Source organism: Centropristis striata, chromosome 6, assembly GCF_030273125.1.
Source record: "Centropristis striata isolate RG_2023a ecotype Rhode Island chromosome 6, C.striata_1.0, whole genome shotgun sequence".
In the NCBI taxonomy this organism is placed as follows: Eukaryota; Metazoa; Chordata; class Actinopteri; order Perciformes; family Serranidae; genus Centropristis; species Centropristis striata.
Window position 1 is genome coordinate 41,718,721 of NC_081522.1, and position 25,638 is coordinate 41,744,358.

A 25,638-nucleotide genomic window follows, 5' to 3' on the forward strand; every position below is an offset into this window, starting at 1 on the left:
TAAGGAGCTGGGGAGGAGTAAAGAGCTGAGGAGCTGAGGAGGAGTGAGGAACTGAGGAGAGAGGAGCTGAGGAGAAAGGAACTGAAGAGAGAGGAGCTGAGGAGGAGGAGTGAGGAGGAGTAAGGAGGAGGAGTGAGGAGCAGCATGAACGACATGAAGCTGGCCCTCCTGGGGAGTCAGGGGGCGGGGAAATCAGGTGAGAGGAGAAAAATCTTTATCATCTTTATTCTGGGTTTGATTTATAACTTCTGTTTGTTGTTGTTTTAAATGATGATGGATGTGCATAATTAGTAAGTTATAATAATAATTAGTAAGTTATAATAATAATAATTAAGTTATATTAATAATTAGTCCAGTGGTGTAATGTAACTAAGAACATTAACTCAAGTAACAGAAACAGAAAAGAGAAGCTTTGTTGTTGTTGTTCAGCCACGAACTGAAGAGTAAAATATCCCAAAAACAAGAAAACCTCATTAATCTCACATTCACACCTCAAAAACATTTAAACATGAAACTGTGTATGTTTGTATTCTATTTATCTTTTAAACTACATTATTTTTGCACTAACATTAATATGTTTATTGTTGTATACTATATGTGATTATATGTGACTATTACTGTACTGTAATTAATTATAATCCATGATATTTAATATTATATGGAGTATTCTGACATGTACTAATCTGCATCATGTGTACTAATGTGGTTTGTTTTGATGTTTCTTATGTTCTTGAGTTTAACTAACATTGTAAATTCAGCTGTTAGAGTTTCTCACATTCTGGTTTTAATATTTTTCTTTGGTTTAAAATCTTCACTACGTTTGTTACGTTAATTCACTTCAGTGTTTAAGTTTATGATGTTGTTACACATGCATTGAGCTTGTTGAGCTGAGTTAAAATAACTTAACGAACAACAATTTTTAGGTTTCAGTCCTGTGTATTTTTGACCCCCACATCTCTCTGTAAGAGTCTATGAGGAAACTGTGTTCTGTTCTGCTCAGTGGAGGATGGAGAATAAAAGGTTTCCTGTATAAAAATACTCAGATCTTCTGCAACTCTTCAGTAAAACAACTTAAACAGACTTTCCAAATGTTTTCAGACCAAATGAATCAAATTCTGACTGTGAAACACTAAAACAATGATCCACTGACTACAGACTCTTTCCTCATGTGAGTCTATGGGAAAAGTCTTCAATGACATCATGACGTACTCAGATTATAATGTTTTACCACTACGTCAGTTTGGCTGAACGGATGTTTTATCTCTTTATACTCCATCACTAACCTCCTCCATAATTAATAATTAATAATAATTAGCTGCTGGTACAAACAATCTCTGGAGTTGTTTTTCAGTGGAGGATGGTCTTTTAATTTCCCTGTTTTTATTGGTTACATAACAAAAAAAACACTTTATTGGCTCCATTAATTAAGATTCAGCTTAAATAATAATATTATTATTCCTGCTTTGGTTAAATTAAAACGGATCCGTCAGAGCTGAAAACGCAGCAGACGCTGAGATGTGACCAGTCAGAGAGCAGCGCTCTGCCTTCAGGGGAGAAAGTTCCTCGCTGGCTGTTGTTTATGTTGTTATAAACTCCAGAAAGAGTTTAACTCTTCGCTGGCTGTTGTTCATGTTGTAATAAACTCCAGAAAGAGTTTAACTCCTCGCTGGCTGTGTTTATGTTGTAATAAACTCCAGAAAGAGTTTAACTCTTCGCTGGCTGTGTTTATGTTGTAATAAACTCCAGAAAGAGTTTAACTCTTCGCTGGCTGTTGTTTATGTTGTTATAAACTCCAGAAAGAGTTTAACTCTTCGCTGGCTGTGTTTATGTTGTAATAAACTCCAGAAAGAGTTTAACTCTTCGCTGGCTGTTGTTTATGTTGTAACAAACTCCAGATAGAGTTTAACTCTTCGCTGGCTGTTGTTTATGTTGTAATAAACTCCAGAAAGACTTTAACTCTCCGCTGGCTGTTGTTTATGTTGTTATAAACTCCAGAAAGAGTTTAACTCTTCGCTGGCTGTTCTTTATGTTGTAATAAACTCCAGAAAGACTTTAACTCTCCGCTGGCTGTTGTTTATGTTGTAATAAACTCCAGAAAGAGTTTAACTCTTCGCTGGCTGTGTTTATGTTGTAATAAACTCCAGAAAGAGTTTAACTCTTCGCTGGCTGTTGGTGCCTCTAACTCTTTACTGACACAAGCTCCTGGTTGGAGTTATAGGACCCTGGTTGGTGTTATAGGACCCTGGTTGGTGTTATAGGACCCTGGTTGGAGTTATAGGACCCTGGTTGGTGTTATAGGACCCTGGTTGGAGTTATAGGACCCTGGTTGGAGTTATAGGACCCTGGTTGGAGTTATAGGACCCTGGTTGGTGTTATAGGACCCTGGTTGGTGTTATAGGACCCTGGTTGGAGTTATAGGACCCTGGTTGGAGTTATAGGACCCTGGTTGGAGTTACAGGACCCTGGTTGGAGTTATAGGACCCTGGTTGGTGTTATAGGACCCTGGTTGGTGTTATAGGACCCTGGTTGGTGTTATAGGACCCTGGTTGGAGTTATAGGACCCTGGTTGGTGTTATAGGACCCTGGTTGGAGTTATAGGACCCTGGTTGGAGTTACAGGACCCTGGTTGGAGTTATAGGACCCTGGTTGGTGTTATAGGACCCTGGTTGGAGTTACGGGACCCTGGTTGGAGTTATAGGACCCTGGTTGGAGTTATAGGACCCTGGTTGGAGTTACGGGACCCTGGTTGGAGTTATAGGACCCTGGTTGGAGTTATAGGACCCTGGTTGGAGTTATAGGACCCTGGTTGGAGCTATAGGACCCTGGTTGGTGTTATAGGACCCTGGTTGGAGTTATAGGACCCTGGTTGGAGTTATAGGACCCTGGTTGGTGTTATAGGACCCTGGTTGGTGTTATAGGACCCTGGTTGGTGTTATAGGACCCTGGTTGGTGTTATAGGACCCTGGTTGGTGTTACAGGACCCTGGTTGGAGTTATAGGACCCTGGTTGGAGTTACGGGACCCTGGTTGGAGTTACGGGACCCTGGTTGGTGTTACGGGACCCTGGTTGGTGTTACGGGACCCTGGTTGGTGTTATAGGACCCTGGTTGGTGTTAGAGGACCCTGGTTGGAGTTACGGGACCCTGGTTGGAGTTACAGGGCCCTGGTTGGAGTTATAGGACCCTGGTTGGTGTTATAGGGCCCTGGTTGGAGTTATATGACCCTGGTTGGTGTTATAGGACCCTGGTTGGAGTTATAGGACCCTGGTTGGTGTTATAGGACCCTGGTTAGAGTTATAGGACCCTGGTTGGAGTTATAGGACCCTGGTTGGTGTTATAGGGCCCTGGTTGGAGTTATAGGACCCTGGTTGGAGTTATAGGACCCTGGTTGGTGTTATAGGGCCCTGGTTAGAGTTATAGGACCCTGGTTGGAGTTCCAGGTCCTGGTGTCAGTGTTCAGACTGGCTCTGTGCTGTGTTCAGGCTCCATAAAACAATGGGACGTCTCCATTCTGAGCCTGGCAGTGATCAGATCTGTTCCAGCCTCTTCAGGCTCTAGGTCCTTTTAATGCTGCTCCTCTCTTCTGCTGGTTGTTTCCCACGGTCTTGTTCTAAAAATAGCACTATTGTAAAGAAGGACCCAAAATAAGTGCTATTGTGCCCCCAAGGTGTTTAATTTGCTTTGCGTTTTGCAGATTGCGTGCATGAGTAAGTATCTGGGCCACGTCCATGTCTGTGTGTCCTGGTGGCCTCAGAACAACCCGTGTTACCTCCATCCAGTATCCGCACATGAGACTACAGCCCTGATGGAAACTGATTGTCTGTGGGACCACAACGAGTCAGTTTTATGTGCAGCTCCAGTCTGGAGGCGATCAGAGGGGAAACACAGCCGTTCAGCTGCCAAAAACACACACAGGCCTTCCAGCGAAGCCATCCAGCCTCTTTTATAGGAGGCTCGGCTTTCACAGGCTGCTGCCAGCGTCAACCAGGCTCATTATATATCATTATATAAATATATATATATATATATATATTATATTTAACCCTCACTGCTGCCCCCTGTGAGCGATGAGAGTGTCATGCTGCTGTGATCCAGTTTGTTGTTTTTCTCTGCTCTGTTTCCTCCAGCGGTCCTGGTTCGGTTCCTGACCAGACGATTCATCGGAGAATACGCCTCCAACGCCAGTAAGTCGTAATGACTCTGAGGTTTTTGGTTTGTTGGTCCTGGAGGACAGAGTTTATCTCCAGACATCAGGAATGCTGCTGCTGTTTATCACTTAGATTAGTCCGATTTTAGAACATCTCGACAAAAACAAAAACAAATCAAATGCGAATTTGGCAAATTGGATCCAAATTAGAGGACATTTTTAGGACATTAGTCATTTTTTGGGGATGGAAGTGGATTTAACTATTTATCAGCCGACTGGGACGGGACATCATAATAACTACAGGACCAGGATAATAGAATCTCTTACTACCTAAAAACTAATAATCTTATTCAGCTCTGGAGCTTCAGGACTTTATTTAATAACCGTTCTGACTGATATTAGCTGTTTGTAATATTTCACTTCTGACTGGTTACTTTACGATGATTTTATTTTGGTTGGTTTATTGATTGATTTGTTTAATTTCTGTTTTCATACTCATTGAAAATAAGGGCCTCCAATAATTATATTATAGAAATATATATAAAAATATATTAGTACATATAATATATAATAATATTTTTGTAAGATGTTTTTATTATTGTCTCTTTACCTTAATCTCCTTTAGTCGTTTTCTTTAATCTACTTTATTACCTGTGTCTTTTTTGTCTACTGCTGATTTTAACGAGTCTGATTTTTCTCTCAGTCTTTTGTTGAAATGTTTCTGGTTCTGTAGCACTTTGTATTATTATTATTATTATTATTAAGATCAATGACCTGTAATGAATTAATCCTATTTATTGTCCTGTCTGTAGACTCTCTGTACCATAAGAGGCTTTCCATCGACGGCAGGCAGCTCAACCTGGAGGTCTTTGACCCGTGTTCACAGGTACAACACCTCACATCACTTAGAGGCTTAAAACTGTTTATGTTAAAGACTCCAGACTTCACTTCCTGTTTTCACTTCTTTGGTTTCCTCTCTGATTAAAGACGTCCAAGCCAAACATCTGAAAGTTACCTTTTATTTTCCAGCATTTAGTTCGACGGATGATTATTATCGCTCACAGCTGTGACAAAGAGAGTCGATAAAAATGTAATAAACGTAATAAATCATCAGGGTTGGAGCTTTCTGTCTCCAAAATGTCACGAGCCGAGAGAAGCCTTTGCATTATTTTATGTTTCAAAGTTTTTAAAGCCAAATATGGTAAAAATGTTTCTGAAGGCTGATGTGAAAACATGATATTTAGTTGTGGAGCAGTCAGACTGGTGGCGTTTCAGCCTCAGAGGAAGCTGCTATCAACCTGAATCACTCATACACACATATATATATATATATATATAAATATATATATATATATATATATATATATATATATATATATATATTTAAATATATATGTATATAATATCTTCCTCTAGGCGGCACGTGTGGATCATACAGCACTTAGAGTTAAAGCCAGGAGGTTTTATGAGAGGCTCTCTCTTTGAAGAACAGAGCCGTAGAAGCTTTTCTTTCAGCTGGGAACCTTTTAGAGCCTTTTAGAGCCCTTTAGAGCCTTTTAGAACCTTTTAGAGCCTTTTAGAACAGAGTGGGGATCTTTATTGGAGCAGCAGAACAACAGCAGCTCATTGTCTCACTGTAAGGTTCCCTCTCATCAGAAACACTGAGTCCACCTCCTGACCTTTGACCCCGGCTGCATACAGAAACTATGGAGTCATTAAAGAGAGTTTACAGGTCTCAGACTCGTCCCCGGGCCCCGGGGCCCCGAGTCCTCCACACTGGTTACTCCTGTCAAAGTCACCAAAAAGTCCTCCGCTGCAGGTGTTGGTGGTCAGAGCTGGATGGTCCACACGTGTGACACACAGTAACAGAAATATATTATAGTATCTAAACTGTTATATATTATAGTATGTAAAACATTCTCTAGTCACATTCAGAGACTAGAGACCTGGAGCATTCAGACTAGAGACCTGGAGCATTCAGACTAGAGACCTGGAGCATTCAGACTAGAGACCTGGAGCATTCAGAGACTAGAGACCTGGAGCATCCAGAGACTAGAGACCTTGAGCATCCAGACTAGAGACCTGGAGCATTCAGACTAGAGACCTGGAGCATTCAGACTAGAGACCTGGAGCATCCAGAGACTAGAGACCTGGAGCATCCAGACTAGAGACCTGGAGCATCCAGAGACTAGAGACCTGGAGCATCCAGACTAGAGACCTGGAGCATCCAGAGACTAGAGACCTGGAGCATCCAGAGACTAGAGACCTGGAGCATCCAGACTAGAGACCTGGAGCATCCAGAGACTAGAGACCTGGAGCATCCAGACTAGAGACCTGGAGCATCCAGACTAGAGACCTGGAGCATCCAGACTAGAGACCTGGATCATCCAGACTAGAGACCTGGAGCATTCAGAGTGTTCAGCTCCTTTCATGTGGTGTGTTTCTGTATTTCTGAACTAAACTTGAAGCAGATCTGTGGGAGAACAATTATGTGGGGATTTAAATCCAATCCTTGAGATTTTATTGGCTCAGAAGTTTGTTTACTGACGTGAATCCAGAGTTGTTGATGTCTACAAAGTAATCTCTCTTTATTACAAACTTAAAACACTTTAGAGTCTTTTCCTGTTCATCCGTGTAGCAAAAACCAGAATAAATCCCATTTAATTCAATGTTGTAAAGCAAAGAAAGACAAAGAAAACCAAAGTTTAATCCAGTGGCCCAAACCGCTAAAAGTTTAAAGACAGTGTCCTTGTTGACTCTGTCCTCGTGAAGAAGACGATCCTACCTGAGTGTCCTGTTGTTGTTGTTGTTGTTGTTGTTGTTGTGGTCAGAGCTCGGGGGCCCGGTGCATCCTGGAGGAGCCGGTGGACTGGGCCGACGGCTTCGTGGTCGTCTACAACATCAGCGACAGAACGTCCTTCATCAACGCCAAGAACATCCTGCAGCAGATCAGAGAGGCTCGCATGGACACCTGCAAAGGGTCAGACACACTCAGGTCTTTTATTGTGAAGGGTCAGAGACACACTCAGGTCTTTTATTGTGAAGGGTCAGAGACACACTCAGGTCTTTTATTGTGAAGGGTCAGACACACTCAGGTCTTTTATTGTGAAGGGTCAGTGACACACTCAGGTCTTTTATTGTGAAGGGTCAGACACACTCAGGTCTTTTATTGTGAAGGGGAGACTATTAAAAACTATTTCCAGAAACTCTGAGGAGCTCTGACACGTTACTAGAACTACTAAACTGAGGTTAAACACTTTTGGCAAATGTTTTCTCAAATTTGCTTGCGACTCGGAACTGTTATTACATTAAAATTTGGGTTAAAAATGATAAACAACGTCAAGAATGTGTTTGAAAATCAACTGAGAATATTGACTGAAAGTTATCTGATATTATCAGTAGCAGTCTAGTTTTTAGCTCGGTATAAAAACCAACAGGAGTTTATCCAGATGGTATAAACTTTAGTGTACCAGCTGCAGCGTTCCCGCTCAAAAATTCAGAACTTGTTGTCTCCATTAGTCACTTAGAGAATCCATCCAAGAGAAACGTTGGCATCTTATTTCCCTGTTATTATTAAATTTGTGTCTAAGTGTTAGTTGTCTAATATTCACATTAAAAAGTAGTAATCAGTTAAAACAAGCAAATGATCAAAACTGAAAGAGTTTTAATTGACAAGAGATTCAATGGTAGCACCTGATGTGGATGTTTTATATGTTTTCCCAAAATTCTTAATTACATTTACTGTTTTTTTGAGCTTTGGATCGTAACAAATTAAAATTCTGGGAGTCTGACTGCTTCAATAAACAGAATAAATATTGGGATGATGGGTTGAAGTGTTGGTTTCATTGTCTCCTTGTCTCCTTGTCTCCTTGTCCCCTCATCCCCTCTTCTCCTTGTCCCTTGTCCCCTCGTCTCCTTATCTCCTTGTCCCCTCGTCTCCTCGTCCCCTCATCCCCTCGTCTCCTCATCCCCTCGTCTCCTCGTCCCCTCGTCTCCTCGTCCCCTCGTCTCCTCATCCCCTCGTCTCCTCGTCCCCTCGTCTCCTCGTCCCCTCGTCTCCTCGTCCCCTTGTCCCCTCGTCTCCTTATCTCCTCGTCTCCTCATCTCCTTGTCTCCTCATCCCCTCGTCTCCTCGTCCCCTCCTCTCCTCGTCTCCTCGTCTCCTCATCTCCTCGTCCCCTCGTCTCCTCGTCCCCTCGTCCCCTCGTCTCCTTGTCTCCTTGTCCCCTCCTCTCCTCGTCCCCTTGTCCCCTCGTCTCCAGGGAGGTGGACGTCCCCGTGTGTCTGCTGGGGAACAAGCAGGACCTTTGCCACGCCCGGCAGGTTGGCGAGGACGAGGGCCGCGTGGTGGCTCAGGAGAACCGCTGCAGCTTCCAGGAGGTTTCTGCGGCGGAGAGCTACCAGGACATCAACCAGCTGTTCACGCAGCTCATCCGCCAGGTGATGGAGCACCTGAAGCTCCGCGCCGACCGCCGCCGCTACAGCGGCTCCAAGTCCATGGCCAAGCTCATCAACAACGTCTTCGGGAAGAGACGCAAGTCTGTCTGACCGAGCCGGGGACTGGGAGGACTGGGAGGACTGGACTGGGAGTACTGGACTGGACTGGACTGGACTGGACTGGTGGACTGGACTGGACTGGACTGGACTGGACTGGTGGACTGGGAGGACTGGTGGACTGGACTGGGAGTACTGGACTGGACTGGACTGGACTGGTGGACTGGACTGGGAGTACTGGACTGGACTGGACTGGACTGGACTGGTGGACTGGACTGGGAGTACTGGACTGGACTGGGAGGACTGGTGGACTGGACTGGGAGTACTGGACTGGACTGGACTGGGACTACTTGACTGGACTGGGAGTACTGGACTGGACTGGACTGGTGGACTGGACTGGACTGCTGGACTGGACTGGACTGGACTGGACTGGGAGTACTGGACTGGTGGACTGGACTGGACTGCTGGACTGGACTGAGTGGACTGGACTGGGAGTACTGGACTGCTGGACTGGACTGGGAGTACTGGACTGGGAGGACGCGTGTTAAAGGGAACCAAGAAGCTCCCAGCTGAAGAACCCAACGGTGTGAACATTCACCTCCACTCCAGAGAATCTTCATGTTGGTGTCAAAATGTTTAGACTAATAATCTTTTTATTGAGTTTTATTAATTTGTTGCTGCTTTGGTTTAGAAACGAACCATTGAAAGAAAGCAGGTAATTGTTGATGAGGACAGTCTGGACCAGAGGAGGTCTCATCAGATTCTGACTCAGAGTCTGATAGAAGATGACGAGATGCTCCGAACTCTCCAAGACCTCCAGAATAAAACCATCAGCAGGAACGTTAGAAGAGAAAAGACATGAGATGGTTTTGGACGGGTCTAACAAGCCCGTGAGTCCAGGAACTGCAGAAGTTGTTGTTTTTAAGCTCAACTCTGTTCTTTTATAACCTTAGTCAAGTTTCACCATTTCCTGTTAACATGGAGCTTTATTTTGAAAAGCCCCTACACATGTAACTAGAGGAAACTGTCCCTGACGTTTAAACAATAAGGTGACCAGCAATCTGATCAAAGTCCACATAATCAATAAAAAAATGTAACTAATCATACAGTGATTCACTTCTAATATGTTTTATACTAAGTTAGATTCTCAGAAAATATCAAACCTGAGTGACATCAGCAGCTAAAAGTTCCACATCGTTTCTTCTCGTCGTGTCTTAAGACTTTCAGGGATCATTTCTATAGTTTCTTCTCTTCGTGTCTTAAGACTTTCAGGGATCATTTCTATAGTTTCTTCTCTTCGTGTCTTAAGACTTTCAGGGATCATTTCTATAGTTTCTTCCCTTCGTGTCTTAAGAATTTCAGGGATCATTTCTATAGTTTCTTCCCTTCGTGTCTTAAGAATTTCAGGGATCATTTCTATAGTTTCTTCTCCTCGTGTCTTAAGACTTTCAGGGATCATTTCTTTAGTTTTTCTTCTCTTCGTGTCTTAAGACTTTCAGGGATCATTTCTATAGTTTCTTCTCGTCGTGTCTTAAGAATTTCAGGGATCATTTCTATAGTTTCTTCTCGTCGTGTCTTAAGACTTTCAGGGATCATTTCTATAGTTTCTTCTCCTCGTGTCTTAAGACTTTCAGGGATCATTTCTATAGTTTCTTCTCGTCGTGTCTCACATGAAGCTTCAGACTGTGCTTCTTGTGCAGAATGTGTAAAACCCTTCAGGAGGTTTCCAGCAGCTGATAGAGGGATAAAAGAAGGAGTGGAAAGATGGAAAAATCACCATTAGACCTATTTATCATGTTCAAGAAGGCCAACCCTTTGATTTAGTTTCAGGAAACAACAGGAGGGTTTTTATGGAAACTATCCATCATTTCTCTCTCTGTCATTGTTCCAAGAAATCCAAGCTGATGTGACTTTCATGTTATAAATTCCACCGTTTTAAAAGGCAGAACTCCACATAAACATCTGGAACATGTTCCTGTCCTCCAGTGACTTCAGTGGACTGATGAAAGTCTGAAGAATAATCTTCGTACGGCAGATTTTACTCCTCTTCTTCACTCTGAAAGTCTGATTCCTACATTTGGGCATCAGAGGAGTTTCTGATGTGTTTCCACAGCTGAGATATAAAATATGAAGTGAAATGACTCATGACTGATTGTGTGTCTGTGGTCTTTGATCTTATTCAATTTTGAGGTTTTTGGCTTTAAACAGCATCCGAATCTGTGTCTCTGGCAGAAGAACTCTCAGTTAAATGTGAGAAATGATGTGTGATATCACAGAGCTTCACACTGAGACGCAGCCAGAAATAAAGTGAAATACGTCTTTTACCCATACTGAGATCAACTTTGGTCATAAAACTATTTTTTATCTGCTCTCCAAACTGTCAAGAGAAAGCATCAAACACTGAACCTTCTCTGAGGAAGAAGAGCTTTAACGTCTGACTGGCTGCCATGATGTCTCTCTCAGGTTAAAGGGCAGAATAAAGCTGCTGGGACCTACTTTACTGTCTTTACAAACTGGAACAGGCTCAGGTTTAATGCCACAGTGGAGATTATTATTATTAGCCGTGTTTTCACTGTACTGCTACAGAGCTAACTACTCTTCTTAACAAGTTGGATGCTTGTATATATATATTACATCTAATACATATTACAGTCTATTTTACAGTGCAGTAATGTGTTAAAAAATGTTTTTTTTAAAATCCTGTTTTGGATGATATAAACATTTACAGTGTTTCATTGTTAGTGAAACTGAATTAACCCATTTATCATTTTACGTCTTTTACTGTCATGGTTTAGCAGGTTTTCACCCTGAAACCTCCAGACAGTTTTCCAGTGTGACTGATTGTGGCCCATGCAGCTGTAAACATCAGACAGCTCTTATCTCAGTGGCTCAGACAGGCAGAGGGGAGCTGCAGGAGATCTGCTTTTCATGTCCTTAAATGAAACATCTGCACATTACAGCAGAAGAAAAGAGAGAAGAGAGCAGACATGTGACTCAGGTTTACTGGATAAAGAGACACCAGAGGGAATAAAGCTCCCTTTGAAAACATCTCACGCTCAATTTATTACATTTAACCTCAACATCAGCCACAGGCCCTCTCCCCCCTCTGATCAGTGTTTACGTCCAGGATCAGAGAGGGTTAATCAGTGGAAGCAGCTGATTTCCTCCATGTGAGAGTCTTTGATCAAGTCCAGGGAGGAAAAGCACCCTGATGCAGTAAATATTACACACAGGAACGTTTCTGCAGAACGTAGCAGCTCACTGTGTTTGACAGATTACACTGTTTGAACCTTGGAAGAACAAAATGTCCTGAAACACTTAAAAAAAAGAGAAAGAATATCATGTTTATGAGCTGAAAATTGAAAACCGCAATCAGAAACTGACAGCAACACAAAAAACTCAAGGCAGTGAGCAGAACAGCAGAGTCCAGAAACAACAGCAGCACAGATTATCCTCCTTTAAATCATCAATCAGACTCTCAGTTTATTATCTAATAATGGATTATCCTCCTTTAAATCATCAATCAGACTCTGTTTATTATCTAATAGTGGATTATCCTCCTTTAAATCATCAATCAGACTCTGTTTATTATCTAATAGTGGATTATCCTCCTTTAAATCATCAATCAGACTATCAGTTTATTATCTAATAGTGGATTATCCTCCTTTAAATCATCAATCAGACTCAGTTTATTATCTAATAGTGGATTATCCTCCTTTAAATCATCAATCAGACTCTCAGTTTATTATCTAATAGTGGATTATCCTCCTTTAAATCATCAATCAGACTCAAACCAAAAAGGTTTACGGATGAAAAAAGTTGACAAAGATGAAAACGAAGGACATTTTACTATAATTTCAGTTAGTTTTAGTTAGTTTTGGAACCACATCTGTAGCAAGTTGTGTATGGACCCAGTTGCAGCTCACAGGATACCAGGAACACTTGGTTATTGCTGGTTATTAATGTAAACCTTGGCAGGAACAGAACAAAACAAGCAATAACAAAGTCTCTTAACAAAGTCTCTGGCAGCGAAGCTGGTTGGACTGGCAGGAAGACTCCAGGTCAGGGACAGGCAAGACGGGTAGATCAGAGGCAAGACGGGTAGATCAGAGGTAAGACGGGTAGATCAGAGGCAAGACGGGTAGATCAGAGGCAAGACGGGTAGATCAGAGGCAAGACGGGTAGATCAGAGGCAAGACGGGTAGATCAGAGGCAAGACGGGTAGATCAGAGGCAAGACGGGTAGATCAGAGACAAGACGGGTAGATCAGAGGCAAGACGGGTAGATCAGAGGCAAGACGGGTAGATCAGAGACAAGACGGGTAGATCAGAGGCAGGCAGGGTAGATCAGAGGTAAGACGGGTAGATCAGAGGCAAGACGGGTAGATCAGAGGCAAGACGGGTAGATCAGAGGTAAGACGGGTAGATCAGAGGCAAGACGGGTAGATCAGAGGCAAGACGGGTAGATCAGAGGCAAGACGGGTAGATCAGAGGCAAGACGGGTAGATCAGAGGCAAGACGGGTAGATCAGAGACAAGACGGGTAGATCAGAGGCAAGACGGGTAGATCAGAGGCAAGACGGGTAGATCAGAGACAAGACGGGTAGATCAGAGGCAGGCAGGGTAGATCAGAGACAAGACGGGTAGATCAGAGGCAGGCAGGGTAGATCAGAGGTAAGACGGGTAGATCAGAGGCAAGACGGGTAGATCAGAGGTAAGACGGGTAGATCAGAGGCAAGACGGGTAGATCAGAGGCAAGACGGGTAGATCAGAGGTAAGACGGGTAGATCAGAGGCAAGACGGGTAGATCAGAGACAAGACGGGTAGATCAGAGGCAGGCAGGGTAGATCAGAGGTAAGACGGGTAGATCAGAGGCAAGACGGGTAGATCAGAGGTAAGACGGGTAGATCAGAGGCAAGACGGGTAGATCAGAGGCAAGACGGGTAGATCAGAGGCAAGACGGGTAGATCAGAGGTAAGACGGGTAGATCAGAGGCAAGACGGGTAGATCAGAGGCAAGACGGGTAGATCAGAGGTAAGACGGGTAGATCAGAGGCAAGACGGGTAGATCAGAGGCAAGACGGGTAGATCAGAGGTAAGACGGGTAGATCAGAGGTAAGACGGGTAGATCAGAGGCAAGACGGGTAGATCAGAGGCAAGACGGGTAGATCAGAGGCAAGACGGGTAGATCAGAGGCAAGACGGGTAGATCAGAGGCAAGACGGGTAGATCAGAGGCAGGCAGGGTAGATCAGAGGTAAGACGGGTAGATCAGAGGTAAGACGGGTAGATCAGAGGTAAGACGGGTAGATCAGAGGCAAGACGGGTAGATCAGAGGTAAGACGGGTAGATCAGAGGCAAGACGGGTAGATCAGAGGTAAGACGGGTAGATCAGAGGCAAGACGGGTAGATCAGAGGCAAGACGGGTAGATCAGAGGTAAGACGGGTAGATCAGAGGCAAGACGGGTAGATCAGAGGCAAGACGGGTAGATCAGAGGTAAGACGGGTAGATCAGAGGCAAGACGGGTAGATCAGAGGCAAGACGGGTAGATCAGAGGCAAGACGGGTAGATCAGAGGCAAGACGGGTAGATCAGAGGCAAGACGGGTAGATCAGAGGCAGGCAGGGTAGATCAGAGGTAAGACGGGTAGATCAGAGGCAAGACGGGTAGATCAGAGGCAAGACGGGTAGATCAGAGGTGAGACGGGTAGATCAGAGGTAAGACGGGTAGATCAGAGGCAGGCAGGGTAGATCAGAGGTGAGACGGGTAGATCAGAGGTAAGACGGGTAGATCAGAGGCAAGACGGGTAGATCAGAGGTAAGACGGGTAGATCAGAGGCAGGCAGGGTAGATCAGAGGTAAGACGGGTAGATCAGAGGCAAGACGGGTAGATCAGAGGTAAGACGGGTAGATCAGAGGCAAGACGGGTAGATCAGAGGCAAGACGGGTAGATCAGAGGTAAGACGGGTAGATCAGAGGCAAGACGGGTAGATCAGAGACAAGACGGGTAGATCAGAGGCAGGCAGGGTAGATCAGAGGTAAGACGGGTAGATCAGAGGCAAGACGGGTAGATCAGAGGTAAGACGGGTAGATCAGAGGCAAGACGGGTAGATCAGAGGCAAGACGGGTAGATCAGAGGCAAGACGGGTAGATCAGAGGTAAGACGGGTAGATCAGAGGCAAGACGGGTAGATCAGAGGCAAGACGGGTAGATCAGAGGTAAGACGGGTAGATCAGAGGCAAGACGGGTAGATCAGAGGCAAGACGGGTAGATCAGAGGTAAGACGGGTAGATCAGAGGTAAGACGGGTAGATCAGAGGTAAGACGGGTAGATCAGAGGCAAGACGGGTAGATCAGAGGCAAGACGGGTAGATCAGAGGCAAGACGGGTAGATCAGAGGCAAGACGGGTAGATCAGAGGCAGGCAGGGTAGATCAGAGGTAAGACGGGTAGATCAGAGGTAAGACGGGTAGATCAGAGGTAAGACGGGTAGATCAGAGGCAAGACGGGTAGATCAGAGGTAAGACGGGTAGATCAGAGGCAAGACGGGTAGATCAGAGGTAAGACGGGTAGATCAGAGGCAAGACGGGTAGATCAGAGGCAAGACGGGTAGATCAGAGGTAAGACGGGTAGATCAGAGGCAAGACGGGTAGATCAGAGGCAAGACGGGTAGATCAGAGGTAAGACGGGTAGATCAGAGGCAAGACGGGTAGATCAGAGGCAAGACGGGTAGATCAGAGGCAAGACGGGTAGATCAGAGGCAAGACGGGTAGATCAGAGGCAAGACGGGTAGATCAGAGGCAGGCAGGGTAGATCAGAGGTAAGACGGGTAGATCAGAGGCAAGACGGGTAGATCAGAGGCAAGACGGGTAGATCAGAGGTGAGACGGGTAGATCAGAGGCAAGACGGGTAGATCAGAGGCAAGACGGGTAGATCAGAGGCAAGACGGGTAGATCAGAGGCAAGACGGGTAGATCAGAGGTGAGACGGGTAGATCAGAGGCAAGACGGGTAGATCAGAGGCAGGCAGGGTCGGCAACAGGAAATCAGTCCGAGGAGAATCACTGGAACGTCATTGAAGAGCTGAGAACTATCTGCAGTGAGTGAGGCAGGAGTCTTTATAGTGATTGATTAGTGATCAGAGGCAGCTCGGTGAACAGGTGGAGGAGGAGGAGGAGGAGGAGTAGGAGGAGGAGTAGGAGGAGGAGGAGGAGGAGGAGGAGGAGTAGGAGGAGTAGGAGGAGGAGGAGGAGGAGGAGGAGGAGTAGGAGGAGTAGGAGGAGGAGGAGGAGGAGGAAGGCTCAGTGGAAAATGACTGGGAAACAGAGCTGAACTGTGACACAAATACAGTTTCAGTGAGGCCCGTTTACACGAAGGGAAAACGCAGATATTTCCATGTGGTTTGGCCTCTCATTTACACCAAAACCCCGTTTTTATCACAGAAAACGATGTTATTTTTGAAAATGGAGGGGGGGATATTAGTTTCTCTAAATACCTGCTATGCATAAACGTGGCCTTAGTTATCTTCTTTTTTTTTTAAACTCTCATTTTTATTTCAGTTAACGAAAATGTTTTTTCAATTCTAGTTCTGGTTATTTTGTTAGTTTTCGTTGACTATAATAACCTCGTTCATAAACATCCAGTTCATTTTATTTCAGCCTTCATGAGTCACATTGAAATAAGTGAGAATATAAAAGTTTTACTGCTGTTTTGTCATGTGATTTATCTGAAGCGTCAGTTCATAAAAATATTTCTGCAGTTTTTAAATTAAATGCAGGACGACAAAATCAAAAACAAACCAAAGTTTAGCTTCATATTTATTGTTATTTATTGTCTTTGTGCTCTGTTTCAGAAACCAGCAGCAGATAAAGTGGAAAGAGGAAGAAACCCCCATAAATATCATGTAAATGACATTAAAACCCTTGTGCATTAAAAGTCTGACTGTAAATTCAAACTGTCTGTTAAAAAGATTCAACATGAAGAGTTGAGACATCTCGCCCTCTAGTGGAGAGGAGTGTTAGTAACACAACAACAACAACAACTTACCTCAGATCCTGTTAAAACTTGTTAAATCCTGTTAAAACCTGTTAAATCCTGTTAAACCTGTTAAATCCTGTTAAAAACACGTTCAAATAAAATAATAAATATTCCAGGCTTGTCTCATCGTCCTCTCAGGGACAGAAGACACAAATAAAGACGTTTTTTTCTTTTGCTGACTTTTTTAAAAGCATTTTGAAACACTTACAAAAGTAATAATGAGCAAAAATGTCTTTAATTTGTATCAACATAATGAAATAGTGAATAAAACAGATGAAGGTTCCTTCCATGCTGATATTAACACGTTTTATACACCCAAAGAAATGTTCTTTTCAGTCTTTTTAATTACATTTAAAATTTCCATCCAACTGACTCAAGAAATTCTACATAAAACATAAACAGTAACATTTATTTATTGAAGCTCAGAAGATGTTTTATGATTCCCATAACTTTCTACTGAATGTCTTCAGAAGATCAAACATTGTCTCATTGTTTGTTACAGTCTCTGTGAAAATACCTGAAATATGAAAACCTGAATAATGTGCTTTTCTTCATGAAAAAGTACAAAACCACACAATAACTCCACCTCAACATAATAATAATGATAATAATAATAATAGTAATAATAATAATAATAATAATAATGATAGTCTTGTTAAAGGTAGTACTGTTTCCCAGTGAAGACATATCTCCTCCTCCTGTGGTTCTCCTTCCTCCTCCTGCTGATAACTCCACCTCAACATAATAATAATGATAATAATAATAATAATAATAATAGTAATAATAATAATAATAATGATAGTCTTGTTAAAGGTAGTACGGTTTCCCAGTGAAGACGTATCTCCTCCTCCTGTGGTTCTCCTTCCTCCTCCTGCTGATAACTCCACCTCAACGTAATAATAATAATAATGATAATAATAATAATAATAGTAATAATAATAATAATAACAATAATAATAATGATAGTCTTGTTAAAGGTAGTACTGTTTCCCAGTGAAGACGTATCTCCTCCTCCTGTGGTTCTCCTTCCTCCTCCTGCTGATAACTGCACCTCAACATGATAATAATGATAATAATAATAGTAATAATAATAATAATAATAACAACAATAATAATAATAATAATAACAGTCTTGTTAAAGGTAGTACTGTTTCCCAGTGAAGACGTATCTCCTCCTCCTGTGGTTCTCCTTCCTCCTCCTGCTGAGCCAGCGTTGGCGAGCCCGGTCCGTTCGCTCCTGGCTCGCCAACGGGAACGTCTGCTCGGGGAAAAGCTCCTTCAGTTTGCTCAGGAAGAAAATCTCCAGGCTGCGTCCGGCCTGAGCCACCTCCGAGTCCGGCTGTTCATAAACAGACAGAGATCAGACCAGAGGCTGTTAAAACCTCATTTATTCAGGTTAGAGCTGGTTCACAGGCTCCGTTTACATGGTGACGGTCTGGACAGAAGATACAAAGTCTTAAAACCTTTTACCTTTTTAGGCCTTTTAAATGTAATGTTTCCCCTCAGTTGTAGACACAAAAAGACACAAAATGACTAAAAAAAGACACAAATGATTAAAAAAGACACAAAATGACAAAAAAAAAGACAAAAAGACACAAAATGACTAAAAAAAAGACACAAAATGACTTACAAAGAGACAAAAAGACATGAAAAGGATTAAAAGGTCAAATAGCCCCATAAGACTCTGTAGATTTAAGCCCCAAAAACACCGTCACCTTCTAAACGGAAGGTACTTCCCATAAAATATTTTGTCGTTTTTACCTGCGAGCCTCGTGTAAACGGAGCCTTAACCTGATTTATTTACAGGAGCCATCGGCCAATCAGGAGCCAGACGAGTCCGAGGAGACTTTGTGAAAGACGGCTTGAGTTTGGGGTATTTTTCTTATTTATCGACATGTTTGTGTTTATATAAAACCAGATTATCAGGCTGTGAGTTTACAGTCTGTTTCCTGTTCAGAAGGAAGTGAAGCTGAGCTCATTCACATGTTTAACTCCTACAGTTGGTATTTAATCCAACAATAGTGAGATTAGTGCCTCGTCACTGTGGGTTAGAGATAAAGTTACAAACACTTCCCTAAAGTCTGACTCCTCCAGAGTCACAAACACAGTTAGAGTCCGTCTGAATGTGATCCAGCAGAGCAACAACATGGAGGAGACGTTTATTTACAACAGATATTAGTACAGAAAGTCACAGATTAGTGCGTTAAGATTCCTCAGAATCAGGAAATGTTCTGATAAAAGTGGAACTTGTTGGTGCAGATTCACTTTAAATCTGAATCCTTGATCATGAGTTTGTTTCTAAATAAATACATTTCCATATGTCTTTAATAATACGGTGAAATGAGTCATTCCAGGCATGAATGTTTAATAACTTCATTATTCTAACATCAGACAGGGACAGACATGTAAAGAACAGAGGTGGTTCTGATGATAATAGTTATGAAACGTTTACTTGAGGAGAATAAAACTCTCACGTAGTTGAAGGTGGCACAGTTCCTGAACATGAGCAGCAGGTCGTGGACGAACTGCTCGGCCGTGAAGTAGTGCAGCGTGTTGCTCTGGTCCAGCTTCCTGCGGATCACCGACAGGTCCATGGGCCTCTTGATGATCTGGTAGTAGTTTCTGGCCTGGAGCACGTTAAATACATTACGTTATAGAGATGAGATCATTGTGTTTTCAGCTCAACGTCTCAGTGGAACATTAGACATGGAGAGGAAGGTGAAGAGGTTGTTTTATAAAGTTACATCACTGAGTCTTCAGATCTAACGAGGCCAGAAACTTCTCCAACAGCTGCAGCTGGAATATTACTGTAACAGTTTTTATCAGTTATAAAGTGGTAAAAAGTTCTTCCATTTAGCACCAAATCTGTGTATCAACACAACAACAACAACTACTTCTACTGCTGACCTGCTGCCTCCCCCTAAAGACCTCCTGTCTGTAGGAGGTCAAAGGTTAAAGGTTAAACATAGATCTCTGTCTATAGGAGGTTAAAGGTTAAAGGTTATGTGTTAACCATTTATCGGGTAAAGAACTATATATGGTAACTTCTGTGGATCTCTAACTGGGTCTCCATGTCTCTCTGTTTGGTCGTAGAACCACATGGATTTCATCAAAGATCAGGCTACGTCACAGACGGTGACACCATGACATCTGACCAATCAGCATGATAATAATATAATAATATTAACTTCATTGACATTGACCTCCAATGTAAAAATCTGCAAGAAACAGTTGTGTTATTCTTCAGTGACTTGACCCCTACAAGAAAAAAAGTGGCAGAGTTAAGAGATTTAAAGTGGCAAATCTGTGCAAAAAAAGTTGCAGATTCACAAGAAAAAAGTGGGGAAAAGCAACTTTTTTCTCGCAGATTCACCACTTTAAATCTCATAAATCTGCACATTTTTTTCTCGTAGATCTGCCACTCTAAACTTGTAAACTTTTTTTCTCAAAATATTCCCCCCCTCCCCCGGGTCCATATGTTTTTTTTACACATTCTGGCTGTATGTAATATCCTCCAATATTCTCAAGGGTTGGAATTTGCAAGTATTTCAATGGGTGTCCTATTAAGGGTTAAACATATTTAATATAATTTATAATATAATTTAATGAATATATTTGTGTTGGACTGACCAGGACGCTGACGGGTTCGTGGAACGGAGCGCTGAGAGGATGACAGTACAGCAGCATGGTCAGCTTCTCACACCTCTGCACACACACACACACACAGACACACACACACACACACACACACACACACACACACACACACAGTGACTAACATGTTCATCTCGTCATGATCTCCGTTTGGGAAACAACTAAAGGTGAAAGTGGTTTCACAGCTATAGAAGGAAAAACAACTTTGTGTTCTTTTTTCTTATTTTACATTACTTATAGTTTGTATGTTGGTGTTCTGAGAACATTCTTAGTCTGAATGTGTTGAAACAGATGAGATAAATCAGGACTGGTCCCAGTAGGTCCCAGTAGGTCCCAGTAGCTCACCCTCTGGTCGTGGTGGGACAGCGTGTACGGAGCTTTGACTCCATCACAGTGTTTCTCCTCACAGTGGTACGTCTCTGGAGGGTCCTGGTCAGATCTGCACAGCGAACACACCCACTCCCCTCTGGACCACACACAGGACACTTAATAATTACACATTAAAGGAATAACGATATAATAATAATAATAATAATAATAATAATAATAATAATAATAATAAAACATGTTTAGAGATGCAGTTTGGATCATCAACAAATCCCCCAGAAAGACTCCAGGTGAAGGTAAACAGTGATCTCAGGGTAACCCAACCCTACAGAGATGTTTTCACACAATATATTTTATCCTCTTCTAACTTTTATTATTTAAGAGGTCTCCTACAGTCCGATGTTAGCAGCACTCCCTTCAGGAGAGGATACATAAGAGACATATATTGGTTTTAAGGAAATGATCGGAAAGTAAAAGCGACAACAAGTTTTTGATTCTCTGTACTCTAGTTAGCCAACTGTTTGCCAACGGTTTTTACTGACCCTCAAAACAAACGAGTACATGAGATACTGTTTTATTCATTCTATTCATTTATCTTACCCATAATATTTAACTGTTCACAACGTCAGCAGCTGATCATAAACAAACCAGCATGGCTAATTATGCACAGAGTCTCTGCTGATCATAAACATTGTGATGGTGAATTAACAGCATCACTAACTGCACAGTTAGCAATGAGTATCTGGTGCAGCCTGTTAGCACATACACACTGTACTGCTACAGAGCTAACTGTTAGCCTGTTAGCACATACACACTGTACTGCTACAGAGCTAACTGTTAGCCTGTTAGCACATACACACTGTACTGCTACAGAGCTAACTGTTAGCCTGTTAGCACATACACACTGTACTGCTACAGAGCTAACTGTTAGCCTGTTAGCACATACACACTGTACTGCTACAGAGCTAACTGTTAGCCTGTTAGCACATACACACTGTACTGCTACAGAGCTAACTGTTAGCCTGTTAGCACATACACACTGTACTGCTACAGAGCTAACTGTTAGCCTGTTAGCACATACACACTGTACTGCTACAGAGCTAACTGTTAGCCTGTTAGCACATACACACTGTACTGCTACAGAGCTAACTGTTAGCCTGTTAGCTCATACACACTGTACTGCTACAGAGCTAACTGTTAGCACATACACACTGTACTGCTACAGAGCTAACTGTTAGCACATACACACTGTACTGCTACAGAGCTAACTGTTAGCACATACACACTGTACTGTACTGCTACTAACCCCAACCCTAACACCAACCCTAACACCAACCCTAGCACCACCCAAACACCAACCCTAACCCACCCCAGACTTACAGTGGGCAGCTGATGAGCGGGGGAACATGGCAGGCCACGTGGTAAACTTTGGGGCAGCGGTCGCAGCAGAGTAGATCTCCTCCGTTCAGACAAACAGCACAGAAATCTTCACTCTCCATCTCCTGGGCCCCTGATCCGGGTCCAGGCTCCGTCTTTGGGGAGCAAAGATCCGGTTTCTGATCTTCACTGTTCTCCGTTTGAACAAGTTCCCATTTAGTTTCCACCTCGTCCTCCAGCTTCAGGGGCCGGTCCGCCCGGTCCGCCTCCGGTTCTGGTTCCACTTTGATCAACAAGGTCTGCTCAGAGTCCGGATCCAAATAAAATGTTTCTGAATCTGTTTTCCCATCCTGGTCCCATTCATCGGGTCCAGGATCTAACAGGATGTACGGCTGATCTGGATTAGAGTCCAAGTCAAAGCCAGAGTCCTGCTCCGGTTCCTGGGAGGAGGAGGGGGAGCTGTCGGGACAGTACGGTTCAGTCCACGAGGTCAGACCTGGTTCTGGTTGGCTGGGATCACACCGAGGCGACTCTTCTCCGTCCTCTGGAGTCTTTTCCTCGTCTTCACCGAATCCGTTCTGCAGACAAAGACACAAAACTATCAGTTTAAATGTGTCTCATTATCTAATCTAATCTAATCTAATCTAATCTAATCTAATCATTAATATCTGTGAACGCACAGAGGTGATCTACTAACAGTCCTTGATTTAAATTTGTATTTGTAAATTTGTATTTTGTGTTTTGCACAAACACAAAATACAAATTTCTCATTTGTAACTTGTATTTTGGTTTTTACAAACATGTGTGTATTTGTAAATACACAATTTTGCATTTGTAAAAACCAAAAAGGCTTTTGTAAAACTGAAAACTGTTTGTGAAGTGTGACTCTGCATTTGTGGATCATCAATCACACACATCTCTTTCCTCAGTGATGTATTTTGAGACGTTCTTGTCGAGAGAATCCACAAACACTCAGCTGCTGATTCACTAATGTCCTCCTCACCAGCAGGGGGCAGTGTTGTTATCTGCATTGATGGAGCGATGGTTTGGACTCTGCTTAAGGTGGACTTACACTTTAGTTTTGATTTTGCGGTGAAGCCATGGCAGAAGATGATACATCAGTAAAACTATTTCTCCTTGCCCTACATCACATTATCAGCTGTAGCGTGAAAATGAAATGAAAACAATGAGAACACTCTCTGTGTCCGTTTGGTTAAACGTTTAATTATCCTGCAGCACGGCCAGCAGAGCAGAGAGGAAGTTAGGAATTAGACATTTGTATTTGTGGATCGCAAAACACTTTTCAAGGACTATTTGTAGATCACCCCACGTGATAATATCTGTGAGTTTACAGGTATTAATGAGACAAACTTAAGCCCAAACAGAACGATCAGAATCTGAAGCTGTGTGAAGGTAAAGACAGCAGAACGTTCTGCAGACGTTCTGCAGACGTTCTGTAGATGTTCTGCAGACGTTCTGCAGACGTTCTGTAGACGTTCTGTAGACGTTCTGCAGACGTTCTGCAGACGTTCTGTAGCTGTTCTGTAGACGTTCTGTAGACGTTATGCAGTCGTTCTGCAGACGTTCTACAGACGTTCTGTAGATGTTCTGTAGCTGTTCTGTAGCTGTTCTGTAGCTGTTCTGTACCTGCAGAGGACGATCCAGACCGGAGGCCTCGCCGTGTTCGGCTCCGGTTCGACGCGGCAGTCTGACCAGAGAAACCACCGGCTGAAGACACGATAACGACACAGACAGGAAGTTCAGACGCTCCAAACTCACGACAGGGACGCAGGAGTTACCCAGAATCCTTTGGGCCTCCGGGTGAATCCTGTGGAGAAAATGAAGCCTTATCCAACATGGAATAATAATAGATTATCTATCAATAGATTATCTATCAATAGAGGAATAGTTTTGGGACATTTTTGACTGTGCATTAGAAGCGTAGTGACAAAAAAATGTTTTTTATTCAAAAAGTAAGAAATGAAAACAAAAGATTAGGATGTATGATCAAAAACAAGTTATTTGAGGAAACCCTGGAGTACTGAAAGATTACATCTATTTATTTATAAAATAAAGAATAAAAAACTTAGTCGGGTCACTTTAGACCATGTTGTGCATCAAAGAGTTAATAAATGATAAATGTTAATATTCCTATTAAGAGTAAATAGATATAGAGTATTCTTGAGGGCGGGGCTATGTGATTAAAGTGGTTTATTTTCTCATCTAACTTTTAGAGAAAGTAAATATGTCCCATAATGTCAGATGATTCCTTTAAAAGGTTTTATAGTTGTCTTACTTTACCTTAATGTCTTTAATAAAGCTGCAACACCTTTTCCAGGTCGTCGTTTTTCAGATGGAGTTGACGTTCCTCTGGTTTTCCTGTTGCAGGACCGGTTTGACTCGTTTTCCATCACACAGACTGCAGATCTGCAGAGCTGCTGCTGTATTAAAATACATGTTTAGTGTCAATTTCATCAAACCAAAAGTTGAATGAAAGCAGCTGCAAGAAGTTTCAGCTGGATTTGATTAACACTGATGCCACTTTATGACTTAAAACAATGAGACCATCAGTGAGAATCTTCTGTAAAATCTCTCAGGGTCGATTCACAAAAACCAGACAGAACGAGGCAGCGAGTCGTTCTTCAGCCAGTCAGAATGAAACAGGTTTTACTGTATTTAGACATTAAATGTTGTGTTTAAGGCCGACACTCTAGCAGAACACTGCAACAAGTCAGCTCTTAAAAACAGGGGAAAAGTACAAAAATGAGGTGTATTTTGCTTAAAAATATCAAAATGATCTGCCAATGGAACAATAAAATGTGTCTTGTCAAGACTTTCCAAAACCAGTAAAAATATCTAATCTAATGAACCACAAATACCTTAGAATTAGTGTATTCTGACTGATAACTAGTGATTTTCCTTGATTCTAATGAAATACACCTGACCTATTTTCTCAATATGTGTAAAAATATTCTTGAATTAATAATCAGTAAATGCTAGAGCCATCATCTGGACATAATGATATGATAGGCATTATATTTATAGAAACCAGCAAAGTCACTAAAAACTCAAAACTTTTCTTCAGACAGATACAAAGATTTTTATCTGGATGTAGAATATTTTTCTTAAAATTCTTGAAATAAGGCAAAAGCTGTGAAATCTTTATATCAAACAAGTGAAACTAAAATAAAAACTGCTGACTAAGAAGAACTCTCTGATCAGACAGAAGATAATCAGATATCTAACATTGATCTGAGATATTAATCTGCCTTAGATTTAGTTTTGCAGTGCAGAAAGAGAAAAGGAATAAAGTGACAGAAGAACATAAAATGAAGGTAAATGGAGAGTGATCTATTCTCCTTCAACAGATTAAACTGAACCATATTATTGTCATGTTCCAGTTATTAGAGTGAGTCTTACTGGTTCTACTGGGGCGTTTGGCTCCTCTGCTGCCGCTGTGGGATCTGATCCGGTCTCAGGTGATCCGGTCTCAGGTGATCCGGTCTGAACTCGACTCTTGGCTACACGTGGAAACAGGCCGGCTCTCCTCCGGGGGGCGTTGCCGTGGCGACGGGGAGGCAGGTGAGCCATCTCCAGGAGTCTGGAGCCTCCTG

The 25,638-nt window shown here is 42.6% G+C and overlaps 1 protein-coding gene across 1 annotated transcript; it reads left to right on the forward strand.

Annotated features, from left to right (window-relative positions):
• The first annotated feature begins 99 nt into the window (after positions 1 to 99).
• rerglb (RERG/RAS-like b) lies at positions 100 to 8,721 on the forward strand. The gene is made up of 5 exons (XM_059334573.1): positions 100 to 196; positions 4,126 to 4,182; positions 4,958 to 5,031; positions 6,977 to 7,125; positions 8,408 to 8,721. The coding sequence occupies exons 1-5, from the start codon at positions 145 to 147 to the stop codon at positions 8,691 to 8,693; spliced, it is 618 nt and encodes a 205-aa protein (XP_059190556.1). The 5' UTR covers positions 100 to 144; the 3' UTR covers positions 8,694 to 8,721.
• The last annotated feature ends 16,917 nt before the right edge of the window (positions 8,722 to 25,638 follow it).

Bases quoted from the DNA above. Each gene is read 5' to 3' on its own strand.
- rerglb (XM_059334573.1), top strand. From the start codon at position 145: ATGAACGACATGAAGCTGGCCCTCCTGGGGAGTCAGGGGGCGGGGAAA. The intron at 197-4,125 runs GTGAGAGGAGAA...TGTTTCCTCCAG, and splicing joins TCAGGGGGCGGGGAAATCAG to CGGTCCTGGTTCGGTTCCTG. The intron at 7,126-8,407 runs GTCAGACACACT...CCTCGTCTCCAG, and splicing joins CGCATGGACACCTGCAAAGG to GGAGGTGGACGTCCCCGTGT.